A 20,149-nucleotide genomic window follows, 5' to 3' on the forward strand; every position below is an offset into this window, starting at 1 on the left:
GAGTTCTCCAAAATCCCCTATTACAACACTTATGAATGCCACTTGAAACCATCATTGTTGGTTGAGCTTAAAAGAAAGATTTGAACCCTGGTTTTGACTTTGATTTGAAGTAGGATAAGAGAAAGCATATCATTGACACAAAACCCAATGTTACCGTTGCAATTGTCAAGATCCAAGAAAACTACTCTCAGGAGATTGAGGAGTAAGAGCGCTTCTTCAATCATAGATGTCGGTGAAGGGGACCCCACTACATTTCATTATTGATAGCGGAAGCTAGAAGAACTTGATCTCAATCATCAAGAGATTGAATTCATTAATGATACCACATTTTTGACCATACACCATTAGTTGGATGGGCTAGGGATGAGACCATCAATTCAGCTAAAAATGCCACCTATCCTACAATATCAAGCCCTTCAAATATGAGTTGTTGTTCAATATTGCCCCACTTTATTTTTGAAATTTTCTTTAGGACAACCTTATATGTTGAAATGTCATTATTTTTTAGTCACAAACTTGTATTGTTATTGTTACTTTAGGAGGTTATACCTATAGGATATAATAAATGTTATCACACAAAAAGTGATCACCTAGCCACAATTTACTAGATTGATCAAAATATACCATGTAGTATGAGTTTTACACATTAAAACCCACTTTCACCTTAGGAAATAGCCTAAGGAACCACGTTTTCTAAGTTACTTCTATTAATTAATTTACCCTCATGAGAATAACCATAAATTTATTAATTTTATGTCATTCTCATATTTTTACCCATTAAAGTGAAATAATTAAAAATATTTTCACAAATTTTCCATTTCCATAGGAATAATTCAATAAATCATTTATTTATTAATTACTCATTAATCCTCTAAACATTCTCATAGAAATAATCTATTAAATCCTTATTTAATAGATTACTTTTAACTTATTTGACCATTTCATCTAGAAGTAATTTAATAAAATCATTTTTTTGTTAATTATTTTACCCAATTTTATTAATTAAATCAATTCATCATTATTTTTTGAGTTTGTTTTGTAAATAAAGGTTATTGAAAATTCCTTTGACATTTTCATCTCACAAATAATAATAAAATACCAAAATTAGTTATATCTTAATTTGGTACAACAAATATTTTATTGTTGACCATATCAATCTAACCCAACATTTTATTATAAATAGAGAGGTTTTCTCCACTTACTTCTACCATGACCATTATCATCGTTGAACCTCTTCTTCTCTTTCATTCGAGTAATCTTCATTAGAGTCTCACCATATTCCACTTTGTTATCTGCATATTTTGAAGAAAGGAGCCACTATAACCACAAAAATGAGATACAAAGAAGCCTCCCAAGGAGGATGATATTGTGAGCCACGTTTGTGTAACTTCTCCGTAGGTGATTTATGTTTATTAATAAAAACTTGTTCATTGGGTATGGAAATGTAGTAATTTTGCTATGTTTCCAGATTCTGCATTTTGTTGCACATTTTCTATTCTGTTCTTTTAATTATGCGGATCTACTATTTAAGCATAATCATTATTACAACTTCTATGTTTTTAACCCTCAGTTTGTTGTTAGCCTACTTAAACCACCAAAGGAAAATATTTCTTGCTAACCCTTGTGCTGGAGATTGACTAAAAATAGGTATCTTTGACTACTACAATTTCAATAATCTCGGCAAAGCAATGTTGAAAAGTAATCTATCAAACATTTTTTCCTCCTCATTGTTTGGTCAGATAATGAATGAAATCTCACCATGATAACACAAACTCTACGCTATCTCTGTATACACAAAATAAGCAAGTGGAAAAGATTGTAGAAGATTACAAAGGCATCTTTACTTCACTTACAAGGGTTCCTTTGCAATGCCAGGTCAAACATTCCATTGAGCTGATAGTTAGCGCACCCTTACACAATGATTTGATATACATATGCACCTTTCTAGAGAATGAGGAAATAAAGCATCAAGTTCATGGGCTCATCCAAAAGGGCCACATTTCAACCAAGATCTTTACCTTATGGGAGCATAATTGCCAATAAATTATCTAAGATAGTTTTCCTAGCACTGTGTAAAAATAATAACACAATCAAGGTCATTACTAAGCTCTTATTTCAACATGTCTAAGTTCATTTTGGGCTACTCTAGACCATTATTTCAGATAGGGACAATAAGTTCCTCACTACCCTCTAGTCCAACCTATGTCTCTTATGGACACTAAGTTGATGAAATTAATAACCTTTTACTTCCAAATAGATGGTTAAATGAACGTGATCAATAGGATGATTATGCATATCATACATATGTACAATTCCAAGCATCCATATAAATGGAATGGTGAGCTCTCCATTCAGCGTAGCTATAACAAAGTTCTTCATAGCTCTATTAGCTATAACCTTTTTCAAGTGTGTTTAGGGTTTCAAGGATTGGCCCCTATTGATGTAGCTCTTCATGTTACATCTTCAGTAAAACTGTTGGACACCTAATCCTCAATGGGTTAGTGTGGAAGCAAAATGGAAAAAAGGAATCCAAGAGACCTTGGGATGTGAAACCCAACGGTCACAACATGTACTATAAATGTAAATAATTTGTTAATAAAAATCGTACTGTCATGTTTTATCTTTCCTAGTTGTTGTTGCCCATGTGTGTCTAACATGGTATCAGAGCAGGCGATTGCTGGTCCTGCTCCAATTTGAGCCACTTGTTTTGTGGTCTCTATATATATATGTCAGTTCTGCCCATTACCTGAAACGCTCCATTAATTCATTGTCTGCCAGAAATCTGCTACCTCTTCTACCTGACTTTTGGCACTGTATACGCTGCACCTGACTCTGGCTATTTTAAGACTCTCTTCTGCGTTACCTGACCTCTGTCTACCATATTCCATATTTACAGTCCTGGCCTGCGCTCTCTGGACTGTCAACATAATGTTTTTGCCATAACGTGAAACATCCTGCGAGCGTGCCATGAATGGTATAAGCATGGGCATGGTCATTTCAAGTTCATTTGTTGCTCCAATTGTGGCAGTTGCACTCCTAAAGACAAAGCCATGAAGAGGTTTCTAGCTCAAAACATAGTCGAGCAAGCTACCGTGCGTGATGTTCAGGAGGTGTGTGTTAATGATGGATACATGCTTCCAAAGCTTAACGCAAAATGCAATACTTTGTGTCATGTGCCATTCACCCTCATGTTGTACGCGTTCAATCTCGGACTGAATGCTGCAAACATGAACCCCGTGTCTAACAGCGTAGCTTTGTTGAGAAGGTCCAGCTCCCGCAAGATTAGATTTTACTTCTTTGCGATGTACTTGGGTTGTTCCAATTCCATAATTTTTCTTCTATGCTCGGCTGCCTTGAAGTTTTGGATTGTTTGAATCTCCACTTAACCTACTTTCTGTCTGTTGCTGATAACAAGAGTGGAAGCATTTGCGTTGAAATCCTAAACAAAAAAAAAATCGGTTCATATTTTTATGCAATGTTGAGAGTTGCACCTATCAATAATCCTCTGCACCCTTTTGGTTGAATAATAGTAATTCTGCGAAATACGCTGTGTGATTTGTTGGTTGGCAACAGTGGGGAGACAACATGGCTATGCATGGGTATGGACGGGATACATGCTTTGCTTTGGCCATATTTCCGTAATTTTCACCACAGGTTTTATGATTATATTAGCGCAGAGGCATTAAAGGAGTAATAGTTTATATTTGTGTGATAAATGTTGAGACTGTAATAGCTACTCCTCCCTGGTATTACTGTGCTCTTTCATTTGACGCTCCCACTACCTCTAGACAGCCTCCTGCCATCCTCTACTGAAATTAGAGATGGCAATGGATATGAAGATAAACTCGATTCCCTATTCAATGGTTGCTACGTTTATTGGTGAATTGTGTCTTCTATATAGAGTTGAAATATGTGAGCTTTGTGGCCATAGAGAATTTTTGTGAAGCCCACATGGAATTTTAGAAAACGGACCTCCAGAAGATAGCAGGGATGTATGGCCTGCATCGTCCACATAAAATCCAGAGTTTGGATTTTTTTTGATTGGAAGTTTTTGATGAACACTATCGTTCGGATGACGGTCCGAATGTTCTGTTACCTTTATTGCACACGAAATAGCTACATCTGGATCCAATATCTTTATATAGGGACAACCCATGTGAATTGATACACTGTGCATTGGTTGTTTTGGTATGGTTCCATTAACTATGCATTGATTTCCCTTAAAAAAAATGATGCCCCTGTGTTCATACATGCATTAAAGTTTTGAATAGTTGTAGATCAAACATGCGTTGAAATTTTTTGGGTTGTAGATGGCATGTGTTGAATAGATTTTTTTAAAAGGCAATGTGTTGAAATGGAGCCAAGTCCATGCATAACTCCTAGTATGTTGAGTTGAAAATTTTGAAGGGCTATATTTGGTATTTGTATTTTGAAGACTGAGTATCATATGATGCATGAATTAATTACTGGGCATATGCGTGTGTCCGAATAGTTCTGGAAGACCATATTTGGCACACCACAGCAAAAGAAAAAATGCAGTTTATGAAATTATGTACAACTCTTTCTCTGGCGATCTGTAATCCCACAATTACAGCTGTTCCACATGCTATCATCAATGGTTACAAGAATGTATTATCAATGGCTATTGAACTTGACTATTCTTTTCCACTGGCCGAGAAAGTGAAGGAGTATTTGAAGGATCCAAGCAAGTTTACAATTGTTGTTGCCCCAGTGTGGCATTGTATTTAAAACTCATTATAGTACATTGATTCCTTGATTCGACTGCTGCATAAAGAGTTTGGTGCGCTGATTGTAATCTTTTATGGAGAAAAGTTTTATCAGTTGTATTGTTAGAACATAATGTTGGTCATGAGTAAACTCTTATTTTCATGTAATGGATTGTAATCGGTGCTTGCTGGTTGCACACTGATCATTTCCTGCACATTTATAAAGGATATTGCTATGTATTGTAAGTGAGTATTACTTTTCTGCATTGAGTAGTAGTTGTGACCAGTTTTAAGGTGTAAATCTGACATTGAAGAAAAAATGGCGAGAATCAATGAAGTATTAGAGTTCCTCAAAAATCTGATATTGTCTACCAATCATGATACATTAAAAGTCAGCAAAGCTTCTCTCACAGACATTCAGGTCTGTCTACAAAATGCACAGGAGAAAATTGATTTTTTGCAGCTTGAATCACAGCTACAACAAGAAGAATTAAAACAGAGGAGTCATCATTCTGAACCTATTTATGTTCAGAAGCTTGAAACAGACTCCCATAAAGCAGCAGTTGTACATGCAGATGCAGAAATTCAATCTGCACTTCTGAAGCCCATAATTAGACCTTGGGAACAGCTTGTCCATAACAAGCACAAAATTGGTCTTGGATATGATAAGGACTTGTCCTTTCATATTCCAGACTACTCAAAGCCCATTTAGTTTCAAAGTGCTAGATTCATTCATGACAGTTCACATCCAGCTATTCCATATTATGCCCCTCTTCCACAGCAACAACAACAACAACAGATTGTGAAATGCCAACACTGTGACAGAGTTGGCCATTTGAAAGATCACTATTTTGATCTTCATCCATGTAAGCACTGTCATAAAACCAGTCATTCTTCAAACAGATGCTTCAAAAACAAATGTCCTGCAAGAACAATGATTCATCTTGGATGGATCGCTTCTTGGCAATGGGCATCAACAGCCAAGAAGATATTCCAATCACATGTCAGAACTTGTTCCAGAGTATTGAACAGTCTTGCAGTTGAGTTTTCTCCATCATCTCACCTTGTATCTGACAGGGGGGAAATGATGGTCATCTACAAGCTTCAAAGCCACATCAAGCGAGCCTGAGCCACAACCTGCCACACCAGTTTTAGAGTTGTAGCCAGAAACAAAGATGCCGGAGAACATGCCTTCAGTTGGCAATCTGGGACACTTCCTCTAGCAGAAGAATTCAGCTTCTTTCTAGTTTCGGAAGAATTCCAGGAACAAAATTGAGAACACTTCCTCTAGCAGAAGACTCCAGCTTCTTGCCAGTTTTGGAAGAGTTCTAGGAATTTCATTATGCATTCCAGAGTTGTTGGTCATCCTTAAACCATCACAGGTTGAGACTTCCCTTTTCAGGTTGAATTTCTCCCTTTTATGTGGGGTGAGACCTCCCTTTCATGGTTGAAGGTTTCATTCTTCAAAACAATAGGAGCACTTCCTCTAGCAGAAGACTTCAGCTTCTTACCAGTTTTGGAAGAGTTCCAGGAACTGCACTAAGCGTTCCAATTTTGGTGGTCATCTTAAACCACCACCCTTTATACCAACATTTCAAAGAGCACATTCAGCGTAGTGCTGCCATGCGTTTTTGCACATTTTGTATTACAGCTCTCTTCTTGGACTCATACATAACCCTTCGGATTAAGGGGGGGAATGTTGGACACCTAATCCTCAATGGGTTAGTGTGGAAGCCGAATGGATGAAAGGAGTCCAAGAGACCTTGGGATGTGAAACCCAACGGTCACAACATGTACTATAAATCTAAGTCATTTGTTAATAAAAATCGTACTGTCATGTTTTATTTTTCCTATTTGTTGTTGCCCATGTGTGTTTAACAAAAACATTGCCCCCATACTCGCATCTTCACTAATAGATTCCTCCCACACTTAGATCGAGGTAGATGGAGTAGGGATATTTGTTCAATGGACCCAAAATCTCCAATAATAGGTCCATGACATCTTGTAGAGATCCAATGACAAGTATAGGTAGTTACATGACCAACATCAAATTCCATACAAGTTTCATTTTGTTGATAAGGTGTGATTTCATTTGTAGAAACAATGCCTCAATACTTCCATAGGAATCTTAGACCACTCTAATATGGGCCTTACACCATCACAAATGCTATGGGTGGAAATTATTTTGACTTCAATATTCCCCCTTCCCTTGGCTTGAGCCCAACAGGGAAAATTTTAGGGGCTAATATTCGTAGGTGGGCTAATATTCCATGTTTTTTCCAAAAAAAATATTCGCCAATTTCCATTTTTTCTAAAAATGAATTCGCTCAAATTTTATAATATAAAATTATTTTACCTTAATAATCACCAATACTAGATGTTGTCTAATATAAAATAATTATAAATTTAAACATTTTTACAAAATTAGCATCAAACATTTTAAAATTTGGATATTAGGGACTAACAAGATTCACCAAGGTTTCTAAACTTCAAGATAAAATTCCATCCTTAAAATTTTCCCTGGTGCCCAGTAATAAATATGGAGTTGCTCTGACCACATTGCCCACCTTTCTTAGACACCTTGGAAGTGGTTGAGAAATTGGCCCCTAAATAATTCAATCCCAACTATATTGAGCAAACTACATTGGATTACATCATGGAGACCAAAATGAAGGCCACTTTCCAATAGAACATACAATTATATCATGTTTTCGAAGCAAGACAACTTCTTTAGTAAGGCAAGTGGCTCACTAGGACTCAAATTTAGCAAAAATTTCCCCATCTCCTATAGGAACTTGAAGCAATTGGAACCATTGCTTCGAAAGGAGGGAGGACTAATCTAAGTGGAGGTGGATATTGGTGGTAATCCACCTCTTCTAATGAATCGACATGGTCCTCCATAGATATTAATGCTTGAAAGATAATAATTAAAATAAAATAAATATACAAAATCATTCTAATTAATAGTATTAATAAAATAATGAAAAGACAAGTGATTGAAAAGGAACTTTTAGTAATATTTAGTCGAGACCTCTCATTTGTAAATGAGTATCTCCCATTCATTCATGATGTAGAGATCAAATATTTGTCTCAGAGCATTGAGAACTTAATTAATAAGAGTGTTCACTTCAAACCCACAAACCTTTGATGCTTCATCATGTAGGATTACGGTTTTGGACCTTAAGGGTTCTTGCTTTCTGTTAAAAGGTTGTTCTTTCAACGTCGTGTAATAACTTTTTGACTAATGAGCATAGCCAACATCTCTCTCTTTCAAAGATAAGCTACAACCATTTTAAGCTAGTGTTTATTCTAAAATATTAAGTTATTTTATAAAGAGTTAAGTTTTTATTATATTAATGTGCTCTCTACTATATTTTTGTGTATGTGCTACATTCCTTTGTCTACCTTTCATTTCATTCCTTCCTTAGTCCGAATCATTTATTGAAACACTTGTTAATTTCTTTCTTACTTCACTTTGTGAAGTAAAACTTGTTTTCTTTTTCACTAGTCCCCCAATCAATATTGAAGATTTGATTAGTATAATTCTACAAAAAGATATTGCCAACACTAATGATTTTGGAAACTCCAGCCAAGGAGAATGCTAAGTAGATTTCTCCAAGGAGAGAGACAATTGAAATGCATGCACTGGGTAGATGTTGAATTTGTGTGGAGGTGTTGAGAAATATGCATAATGAATTGCAAGAAAAAGGGTAAAATGTGGCACAAAGAGGAAGCATATGTGTAGGAATAGTTAAAAACATACCTCAAATAAATCATGGTGTAGTTGCAGCAAAGATGAGAAAAAATTGGATGTGGTTGCAAGCCCTAAAATTAGACTTGTAAGAAAAAAAAAGTCAAAATTTGTCAATGCTAAGAGTAATGGAGAAAAGGAACAACAAATACCTAGAGGAAAATTAGAAGCAAAATATGGCAAAAGAAGAAATGATGAGATTAGAAGGGGACAACCGAATACTCATATGTATTTAAGAGTTATAAATCTAGATGAATAAATGAATTGGATTGGGACATGCAATAGTGCTCTGATAGCAATTAAGGTGAGGACTCCAAGGAAGTGAGTATTGAATGCACAAGAGTGAGAGAGAATATGCATCAATTTGATGGAACAATCTACAACTAGTTGGAAGAAAAAGCATAAATGACAAGATCAAGGTGTGGGATAAGATGGTTGCTAAAATGTGAGCTAGTTATGTGTCTTCAAATTACCTTTTATATATGCATGGAATATGTAAAAGATTAATGTAGAAAAATATGTGTAGAGAAGTACACTACAATTCTTTTTTGTAGAACACTGTTAGTGTTGGTTTCATAAAGGATAAAGAAGAAAAGATCACTAAGTATGTCGATGATCTAAAACTATCCCTTCAAAAAGAAGTTGGCATAGTGGAGATGCACATTTCACACCATATATAAAGGTTTTAGTATAACCTTGTAGGCAAATAGAAAGTTTCAAAGAGTGCAACAAAATGTGAAACGAGTCATTGAAGGTGAATTAGAGGCAATATGAAACGCAGAAGGATGAGAATATCACGCTGAAAATAGGATCAACCGAAAAAGATCCCCAGGATGATGTGGAAAATGAGAATCATGAACAAGCGGAGGCTGTGGTTGTGATTGAATGTATGCCTGAAGAAAATGAGAAAAAGCATGTGATTGAGTGCTTGGCAAAGGAAGATGACGAGGATATTCCATCAGAATGTGTGCTGGAAAAATTGCATCCAATGGAGTAGAAAGGTAGGTGTTCATGGAATGTTTTAACTACTATAACTTCCTTTTTTTTATATTGATGTGCGTGACAGTACAATAATGAAAGAGAATGTGAACCCTGCTAAATATGGTTGTGAGAAGGAATTTTTCATGGGAACCAATAATCGTAAGGTTGAATATTCCCATAGAAAGGGTGAAGGTTGAAGGTTGGGATGATCCCACAAGGATGAGATGATCCCTGCATATGGGTTATGTGCTAATGTGAAGGTTGTTTCATTTGAAAACAACAAAGATGTTACAATAGAAGGAAAACATGTGCATTCTATACATCCAACGTTGGTGATAATGGAAGAAGATGTGAAAAATATGTGCATCCTATACGTCCAACGTTGGTTGGTGATAATGGAAGAAGATGTGAAAGATGTGGAGTATGTTTCCTGCAAGCTGCAGGAAATAATGTTGGAGACTAATAAAGAAGAGTTTGATGATCCAGGTGGATATTGGTGGCCACCTGCCAATTCCACTAGGACCCCCACCATTGTTTCTTTCAGTTTTCAGTTTCCTTAATTGTAACACAATTTACTATTTTTAGCAGTTTTTTGAGTCCTGAACTTCCGGAGCCATTTTGAGGCCCTAAACGACGCTTTTTTGGGAAAACTGGGAGCAACATTGGTCCATCAGTTGATGTTTCTCACTCAAAAGTTGTAGTCCTTGGATATATATTTCTAACGACGTATTATGCGCATCAAACGAAGATCATATGCCAAAGCTACGATCTCGAAAGTTGATGTACCATTTTACCCAAACAGGGCCCATAGTTTGGCGCTTCATCTCTTAGGGTTAGGTTTTTGGATGTTTAGGATTTTCCATTGTTTCTCAACAATAAATAAGCCTTCGAGTCTCATTGTAAGACAATTCAGAAGCATGTAGCTACCACATTTCTTCTCAAAGATAAGATACCATCGCCCGAGCTAGTTTATTTCAATTTCTGTTTGTAAGCATATTTCAATTTTTTACATCAACGAAATGAAGTATTATTTCTGTTGCCTCTCTGTATTTATGGTCATATTTGTAATTTGTTGCGTTCCTGTTTAAATCTGGATCAGTGGTATTAGAGCGGTCTGCTCTTTCTCATTTCTTTTCATGTCCCCAACGAGGTCGGGATATAAGGGGTTAGGGTTTGAACTGGTCCAACCTTTGCAAGACTAGCCTCGCAAATCCCGACGGCCTCCCATGGCAGATGAAAAGAAATACGAGGGGGCAGGAGATCTTATCAAAATCTTGCTCGAAGAGGCCCTCGAGTGACAAAGGAACGCAATGATGGAAAACTTTTCCCAGATCCTTCAATGACTACCTAGGGGCGACACATCTACTTCCACCAGCTACTATGGAAGTGCCACACCTTTTAAGGTACAAGTTAACTTTGATATTCCCATATTTGAGGGTCAGATAGATGCAGACACTGTAGATAAATGGTTAAATCTACAAGAAGGGTATTTTTTGTTCATGAATTTTTCGGCCAGGAAAAGATTACTTTCGCTCTTCTCAAAGTCGCCCCCCACGTCAAGGGCTGGTGGGAAACCTACTGGGAGCAGAAGGATGAAAGTACAGCCTCACTGTTTTTAGCGGCACCCACTTGGAATTCATTCTGGAATGCCATCAAGGAGCAGTACTACCCTGTCAGAATCTATGAGGATAAATACATAAAGTGGAACACGCTGCGGCAGGGAAGGGACCAAGACGTGCCAGAGTTTACAAATAATTTTCATACCCTTCGCACAAAGTTGGGTATCAAGGATTCTGAACTGAATTTGGTACTCAAATACTGTGACTGCATACACAGGTACATCCAGGATGAGATGAAGTTCCTGGACATCTCCTCGCTCAGCACAACATACCGATACACTGTTAAGATCGAGCAGAAGTTTAAACAGAAGAAACGAGACTTTGGATCTGCGAATCCAAAGCAAGAGAAAAGTGCCCCCAAACCGTTGAACAAAGGACAAAGCAAAGGTAGGGTGGCCCAAGACAACCCGCCAAAGCCACAAGTAAAAAATAACACAGCGAAGCTGAAGAAGGACACGAGAAAGTGGTGTGAGTTTCATAAGAGCTCCACTCACAGCACAAGTGAGTGTTGGGCCAAGAAGTCACTGGTGGCTGAGCAAAAGTCTTCAGAATCAGATGAATGTTCCGACTTTGAGTCAAAACTCGATAAGGGGAATGACAAAGGGAAGCAGATTATCGATTCAGAGCCCAACGTCACCGTTGCCACCACGAAGATTCAGAAGGAGGAATCCAAAGATCCAGAGGAGGAGGAGCACCTCTTCCACTCCCAGATGTGGGTAAAGGGTTCCCTGCTACAGTTCATTGTCGACAGCGGGAGCCAAAAGAACCTCATTTTAGCAGAGGTCGTGAAGTGGATGGGTTTACCGAACACAACACATCCACAACCATACACCATCGGGTGGCTTCACCAAGGACGAGATCTTCGCATGAGCCAACAACATCAAACCCTTCATGGATGAAGTATTATGTGACGTTGCTCCCCTTGGTGTTTGTGATGTATTATTAGGTCAACCATACTCATAGAAGCGACATGCTATGTATGAGTCAAGGCCTTGTGTTGTTATTGTTACTTTGAGAAATAAGTTGTACAGAATACCAGAGGTAGCACCGCCCACTGCCATCTGTTTGGTTACTACAAAACAATGCAGTAAGCTCATTTCCAAAACCAGAAAATTTTGTTTTCCTGATGATATGCCCTCGAGGAAAGAAGAAGATGGTGGCCATGACCTCTAGACAGGACCCCTCTACACGACAAAAATAGATGAACAAGGTCGTGGAGGAGTACGAGGACATCTTCACCTCCCCCGCAGGGGTGCCTCTACACTGCCAGGTCAAGCACTCCATCGATCTGACCCCAGGTGCACCACTGCCCAATGGACCAATCTATCGGCACTCCGTTCTAGAGAACGACGAAATCAAGAGGCAGATTCAGGAACTGCTGCAGAAAGGTCACATCCAACCGAGTTCATCACCCTGTGGGAGCCCGATCGTGTTGGTACAAAAGAAGGATGGGACTTGGAGACTCTGTATTGACTATCGGGTGCTGAAAAAGATCACTTTCCGGAATAGGTACCCAATCCCACGAATTGATGACCTTCTGGACCAACTGAAGGGGGCAAAAAATTTCAGCAAGATCGACTTGAAGTCAAGATATCACCAGGTACCAATCGAACCCTCCGATGTGTGGAAGACTGCCTTCAAAGCCAAGGATGGCATTTTCGAATGGTTGGTTATGCCTTTCGGGTTGATGAATTCTCCTGCATCCTTCATGAGGTTGATGGATGACATCTTGCAGCCATTCACCAACTCATTTGTAGTGATATACTTGGATGACATCCTGATCTTCAACCAGAGTTGGGAAGAGCACCTCCATCACATCCGACGGGTTCTCCAAACACTGCGACAACACAAGCTATGTGCCAATTTGGAGAAATGCACTTTTGGCATGACCCAAGTTCAGTATCTGGGATACATTATTGATGAATGGGGGGTGCATGTGGATCCAGCCAAGATCCAAGTCATTCAGGATTGGCCAGCTCCAACCACTCTGACAGAGCTCTGCAACTTTCTGGGTCTTGCAAATTTCTACCGCAGGTTCGTGTTGGGATTCTCTCATATCACTTGGCCCTTGAGTCAAGTCACCAAAGGAGGAGAAAAAGCAAAATTCTTTTGGTCTGAATCTCAACAAAAGGCATTCACAGAGTTGAAACATCTCCTTTGCTCGGCACCAGTGCTCGCATGACCAGACTTGCAACAGTCATTTGAGTTCGAGACAGATGCCTCTGACTATGCTATTGGGGTAGTCCTTACTCAACACGAGCATCCAGTGGAATATCACAATGAGACACTTTCAGACACAGTCTAGAAGTATCCCACTTATGACAAAGAGATGTATTCCATTATGCATGCCTACCGACAATGGAAGCATTACATTTTGGGGGATGAAACGATCATCCACACAGACCATCGACCCCTGCAGTTCATACAGACGTGAGGGAAGTTGCAGAATGATCGCCATCAGAAGTGATCCACATACCTGCAATAGTTCCATTTGAATATCAAGTATAAGAATGGCAGCACCAATAATGTTGCAGATTGCCTCAGTCGACCACCGATCATGGCGTTAAGCACTGTGCTCAACTCTTGTGGGCACGAGACTTCTGATTGGCCACTTCTCTACAAAAGAGACCCAGAATTCGGCCACACGTACCAAACACTCTTGGAGGGTCGGTATGTTCCAGATTTTTACCTCCGGGATGCCATGTTATGCCACCTGGGTCACCTTTGTGTTCCTTCAAGTGAGCGTGCCAAGATGATTTGGGAAGCACACTACAGTCGGCTTGTTGGGCATTTCGGAGTCGAGAAAATGGTGGCAGTCCTGCAAAAGTATTTCTATTGGCCGAATCTTCAACAGGATGTCGGGAAGTACATCAGATCCTGCACGGTCTACACCATTTTCAAACCGACCATCAAGAAACAAAGCCTCTATACTCCGCTGCCTACCCCTAGTCGACCTTGGGAATCTATCTCCATGGATTACATGTCGGGCCTTCCTTCTACTAAGCATGGAAACAACTGTGTTTTTGTGGTCGTTGACAGGTTCTCGAAGATGGCCATTATGGTGGCCCGCAAGAAGAATATCACAGGAGAAGCCACTACTAAACTCTTCTTTGAACGAGTGTGGGTACACTTTGGGATCCCACAGTGTATCATCTTAGATCAGGACAACAAGTTCCTCAGTACATTTTGGTCTAGTCTCTGGTCGATACTAGACACCAAACTCACTAAGTCCACAGCCTTCCATCCCCAAACTGATAGCCAAACAGAGGTTGTCAACAGGATGATCGTACACATTCTGTGCATGTACAACTCAAAGCATCCATGCACATGGGATGAGAGCCTCCCCTATGTTCAGCACAACGATAACCAGCCTCTCCATAGCTCGACTGGCCACAACCCTTTTTAGGTGGGCTTGGGATTCCAACCACTATGTCCCATTGATGTGGCCATGCCATTTGCAGCTACTCTAGCAAATTCGACTCATATACAGTCTGAAACAGATAAAGCAAACAGCTTCATTGAGCACATCCAACATATCCACCAGCAAGTCCACGACATTCTGGAGAAATCAAATGCCAAGTGCAAGTAGCGACATGATCAACATCGAGTGTCACACAAGTTTCAGGTGGGCAACAAAGTCTGATTGCATTTGCAAAAGGAATGCCTTACTGGAGCCTATCGGAAACTCATACCACTCCGATATGGTCCTTACACCATTACCAAGGTTGTGGGAGCAATGCATTTGTCCTCAGCATTCCCCCATTCCTTGGCTTGCACCCAGTGTTCAATGTGGACCACCTTCAGCCATACTTTCCACCATTACTAGACACATCCGACATTGCAGAACAGCTCACACCAACAGAGTTAAATCTAGATTGCATGGAACAAGCTGCAACTGATCGGATCATGGACACACAGATCAAGCACACTCACCAGCAAAAGATCCAACTATATCAAGTTGTCAAAGCAGGCCAACTCCTTCACCAGGGCAGGACCAAGTTCAGCAGAAGTTTCCTCATCTCATGGAGGAACTCAACGCAATAGGGACCATTGCTTCCTAAGGGGGGAGGAATGATCCAAGTGGATATTGGTGGCCATCTGCGAATTCCACTTGGAACCCCACCATTGTTTCTTTCAGTTTTTCAATGTCCTTAATTGTAGCACAGTTTACTATTTTTAGTAGTTTTTCGGGTCCTGAACTTCTGGAGCCGTTTTGAGGCCTTAAACGACGTTTTTTGGGAAAACTAAAAGCAAAATGGATCCATGGCAATATTGCTCACTCAAAATTTGTAGTCCTCGGATAAATCTTTCTAACGAGGTATTGTGCGCGTCAAACAGAAATCGTATGCCAAAGTTACGACCCCGAGAAGTTGATGTACCAAATTACCCAAACAGGACCCATAGTTTGGCGCTTAATCTCCTAGGGTTAGGTTTTTGGATGTTTAGGGTTTTCCATTGTTTCTCAACAATAAATAGGCCTTCGAGCCTCATTGTAAGACAGTTCATAGGCATGTAGCCACCACATCTCTTCTCAGAGATAAGCTACCATCGCTCGAGCTAGTTTATTTCCATTTCTGTTTGTAAGCATATTTCAGTGTTTTACATCAATTAAATGAAGTATTATTTTTGTTGCCTCTCTGTATTTATTGTCATATCTGTAATTTGTTGCGTTCCTTTTTAAATTGGATCATTTGATGAGTGGGATGTGAAGATTATTGCAGTAGTAAGCAGCATAATGAGCAAAGAAAAGAATCCAAGAGGGTAAGTGCTAGAGAGTTTATGGTTTAGGGTGTTGGGCAAAGGGAAATAAAAGATGAAAAGAAGACCTAATCACAAGTAATTGTCGAATTATCATCAACGATCTTAGAAGGTTGCTCACATTCAATTCAACGGGGGAGTACAATGCAAAGGATTCTTGTAGTATCCAAATTTATTTGCAAAAAGGGATCACAAAATAGGCATAAATCTAGAAGGTTGTTAGTTTGATCCTACATGGCCAGTAGTCAATGGCAAATAAATGGACCTAGTTGATATGGTCAACTATGATGACAAGAATCTATGGAAGATCAAAGCTTACAAAAACAACAAGAATATCTATTCAATGGAAATTTGAAGTATCTCAATAGTCAGGACTTTGAGAGAGCTCGGAGTTTTAGTTAGGGAGCTTTGATAACTCAATAGCATGGGACATAGGCAGCTCCAGGAAGTAGATCATAGTGCCGATACAAGAGATCCTAGAACAAATTGAGAACATAGTTGAATCCTTAGTTTGAGTTTGGTTATGTATCATTGCTGTGATTGAGCATTTGCTTGGACTATTTTGCTGTAAGAATTTGTATTCAGATACAAGAGCTTCAACTCTATGAAGGTATTGGTGTTGATTCTATATTTTGTTAACTAAAAGGTACTGTTGTTGTTGGCACTGCTGGTTTATTGCCAACATTATGAATTTTCGTTAGTGGAATAAGGTTTGGTGAAGTTTCTTTTGAATCACTGCAATGGATCCATGTCCGTCTATGTGTTCCAAATGTGTTGCTGTGCACTCCGAAAGGGCAGAGCTACATGTAGCTGTGTTTACTTAGCTGGCTATTGGCTGCAAGCACCATACGGACATATACATTCAAGTAGAAAAACTATGATCATGCATGGACAGCACATAGATGACTATAACTTTATGTTCATTGTGCTGAATACGAGGCAAAAGCCACTTATTATTGGATATAATGCTCTCATGCAGCAACAATTATGAATATATCATGTCTTTATCTCAATTGAAAGAGATCTAAGTAAAAGTTGAGAGTTTTATGCTTACATACTCAAGTAACTTGATCAAGGAAGTAAATAAATACAACTGTTTGAGCCTTTGAAAGGCTTTAAAAACTATGGTTTGGTGAGCCACAATGACCTCATGACTAACAGAACAATGATATAAACTGAACATAGAGAGCAGAAATTCACATTCTGTAGAATGGGTTATAATACCCAGCTTGCCCTGCTTGCATCAACTCAAATGAGTATCAAGCGCAAAGTCCACCGCAGTAAATGAGCGACATAACATATGCTCAAACATGAGCTGTCAACAACTGTTTCTATTAATTCATAAGATATTTTACAGTATACAATGATGCATCATGTATAATGGTACACTTGTCTGCCAGACTGACAAAAGGCTTCACCATTACACATGGCCATTATTCAAGTTTTATCCATTTACTGAACTGACCCATTGCAGTACCTAAAAGCCTCAACAACAGCATCCATAACAGAGGGGGACATCTTTGAAATCCACTGTATTCTTCACTGCCCAATAAAACTGGAGCCATGTTACTCCTTCCGAGTAAGTTGAAACGGAGAGACCTGTTCCTCCAAAGAAAGTAGGCGTGGGACTTGTAGGGCAACCAGCTGCTCTCACCAAATCGAACACTGAAGCAGGTCTCAACTTCTGGGGGAAATTGAAGGCAAGATTGTCCACATGATGCTCATAGATTTTTCCATTTTTATCTAATTTATACTTAGATGTTCCATCAAACCGGCCCTCTGCTTCCCAAGGAACTCTGGCGATCCCTTTCACCCTCCAACGCAAGAGAATGACCCTATCTGAAAGCTGCCAAATCCTAACAACGTCGACCCAGATTACTCTGAAAAATATTCTCCCATGGAACCGCAATGCCCAGAAAAAGAGCTTGTAGTTCTCAATACCATGAAACGTATTCAATGGGTCTGTGAATGTTATGTCATCCCTGCATACAACAAAGTGGGGAATTAAAAAAAAAACAAGCTTTAACCATGGTATTAATTATGCATTGGTTCAAATAAAACTAGAAAAAACCCATCTAAATACAGGTTTAATATGCGCTATTGATTATTGATGGGAAGCTTGAGGTTGCATATCTTGAATTGCAATCTTTAGGCGGGTAAAGCCTGAATTAATAATTAATATGGGTATTGTTGTTCAAGTTTTTCATTATACCAAAACTCATAGGCATTAGTAAATTTCTAAACTCTTATCATTATCTTGAGTGGGTGGTTAATCTCATGAACAAACTCATCTAAATACAGGTATAATATGCGCCACAGATTAGAAACTTGAGGTTGCCTATTCTGAAATGCAATAGTTAGGTGGTTAAAGCCTGAATTAATATGAGCATTATTGTTGAAGTTTTCAGTTACAACCAAACCCACAGACATTAATAAACTTCCAAACCCTTACTATTACCTTGAGTGGGTGACTAGTGGCATGTTCCCAAGCTGGTGGTTAATCCATGTAATTGATTCTCAATATGGTGAGTGTGACAATTACTCCTACAACCCCCCTCAAACACAACTCAGGTAATGGAACCTGGGCCAAGGCTCTAATACCATGTTAAAGTTTTTGGTTACACCAAAACCTACCGGTATTAATAAACTTCCAAACCCTTACCATTACCTTTAGTGAGTGGTTAATCCCATATTTCCAGAGTAACCCTTACTCCACGTCCACATACTGAATGAGTGAGTATGACAATTATATTTGAATTCAACTATCAGAGAACGAATGCACCCAAAAATTGACGGCCCAAGGTTGCATATCTGGAATTCTAATACACGAAGGCCATTTGTGATACCTGAGAAATGCATCATCAAGATTTACAATCTTCAGGTGCATATAGACCCGGAATTTATATGGGTTTTGTGCTAATATCCACATCGAAAGCAACCAATGCAATGGTTGCAATTCAATGCATAGCGAAGCACAGAACTAAGAGTTGTTTGATGGATCCCTGACCCCAATCCATACACAGCACCTGGCTTCTCTGCAATTATCAATTACACAGATATTTAAATCAAATTATCTTGGAGGTGCATTCCTTTAGTTGGGGTTGAGGCTGAGGCTGATCCCTCAACTCTCAATGCGTTGGTTGGCGCCCGTGTATGACAATGTATTGACTTAGAGGGTCCATTGGGTTCTAGATTGCGTTTTGAAGCAAAATTTTGCTTAAAAATCAAGTTATCGTGCCTGCGTTCAGATGGGTATGTCATACAAACGGTATAAATGCCTGGGCTTAGGTGGGTTTGTCATATAATCAATTTAACATGTCTGGTTTAGTTGGCTCTGTTATCAAATCAACATATCATGACTGGTTTAGATGAGTATGTAATATAATCAATATATCGTGCCCGGGTTTAGAAGGGTCTGTGATAGAATATCAATTCGAAGCGAAATGGCACATACCTGTAAATGTCGTAGCTCAACTCTTTGGAAAATAGGGCCGGAATCTCGTCTCTGAGAGTGCGAATGGCAGAGCCCAGGTTGACATAATAGTCATTCCCTTCACTGTTGTCGAGTTTCTTGCGCCTCGGTGGTGGGCTCGGCTGCACGGCAACCTTGACCTTGGAATCCATCAGCGTTGATCCATCAGAGCCCAAGACCACCGAGTTCTCAAAACGAGGTAACGGGATCGAATCCAATGACTGCGAATGCAAGAGCCACAATGGGTGACGACTCCACTGTTTCTCTGCTACATTGATTTCTTCATCCCTGCGCTGAAGAGCATGCAGGGCCGGGAGTTTAGCAGATTTTTCTCTGAGGGACAAGTTAGCGGGTCCATTTGGGGACCTAAGTAGGGATTTCGCAAAGGTGAGACCTGTGGTTTGGAGCTTCGGTAGATGATCAGGTATTACAGATGCCATGGTAAACAAGCTCCTCTTAATCATCCATACCTGCACTTTACCATTGCTAACTTAGCTGTAACCAACCATAGCAGCTTCTGCAACAAACGCTACTGCCAACAACAACAAGGTCTGTCCGTAAACAACGTGTGGTTCGAAAGAGATGTGAGAATATGTGGGGAGGATATTTGAGCGGGATGGAGTCGATAGAGAAGATCACGTGGACAGCTGCTCCACCTCGCAATGAGATGAGGAACGACGAACAAATCAATTGATCAGTCGTGTACAACTTTGTAAACACACCACAAGAGATGGAGTGAGTCGGATAGACATTATCTTATCTGGCTAGAGAAAGGATTTTCAAACTCCAATTCATTTAATTCAAGGAAATGAGGTGTCTTTAATTGGAAATCAGGAAAGCG

The 20,149-nt window shown here is 39.4% G+C and overlaps 1 protein-coding gene across 1 annotated transcript; it reads right to left on the reverse strand.

The window, feature by feature from the left end:
- Positions 1-17,135: 17,135 nt before the first annotated feature.
- On the reverse strand, positions 17,136-19,898 carry LOC149235045 (uncharacterized). The gene is made up of 2 exons (XM_089372040.1): positions 19,291-19,898; positions 17,136-17,818 (listed from the first exon to the last, which is right to left on the reverse strand). Exons 1-2 carry the CDS (start codon positions 19,770-19,772, stop codon positions 17,323-17,325), a joined length of 978 nt encoding a protein of 325 aa, XP_089228166.1. The 5' UTR covers positions 19,773-19,898; the 3' UTR covers positions 17,136-17,322.
- Between the last annotated feature and the right edge of the window lie 251 nt (positions 19,899-20,149).

Source organism: Pinus tabuliformis, chromosome 8 (assembly GCF_031772625.1).
Source record: "Pinus tabuliformis cultivar Carrire ecotype Pingquan chromosome 8, CPIR1, whole genome shotgun sequence".
Classification (NCBI taxonomy): domain Eukaryota; kingdom Viridiplantae; phylum Streptophyta; class Pinopsida; order Pinales; family Pinaceae; genus Pinus; species Pinus tabuliformis.

Coding starts and splice junctions, on each gene's coding strand:
- LOC149235045 (XM_089372040.1), bottom strand. CDS start 19,772: ATGATTAAGAGGAGCTTGTTTACCATGGCATCTGTAATACCTGATCAT. Junction 17,819..19,290: donor TTGAGCTACGACATTTACAG/GTATGTGCCATT, acceptor TGTTGTATGCAG/GGATGACATAACATTCACAG.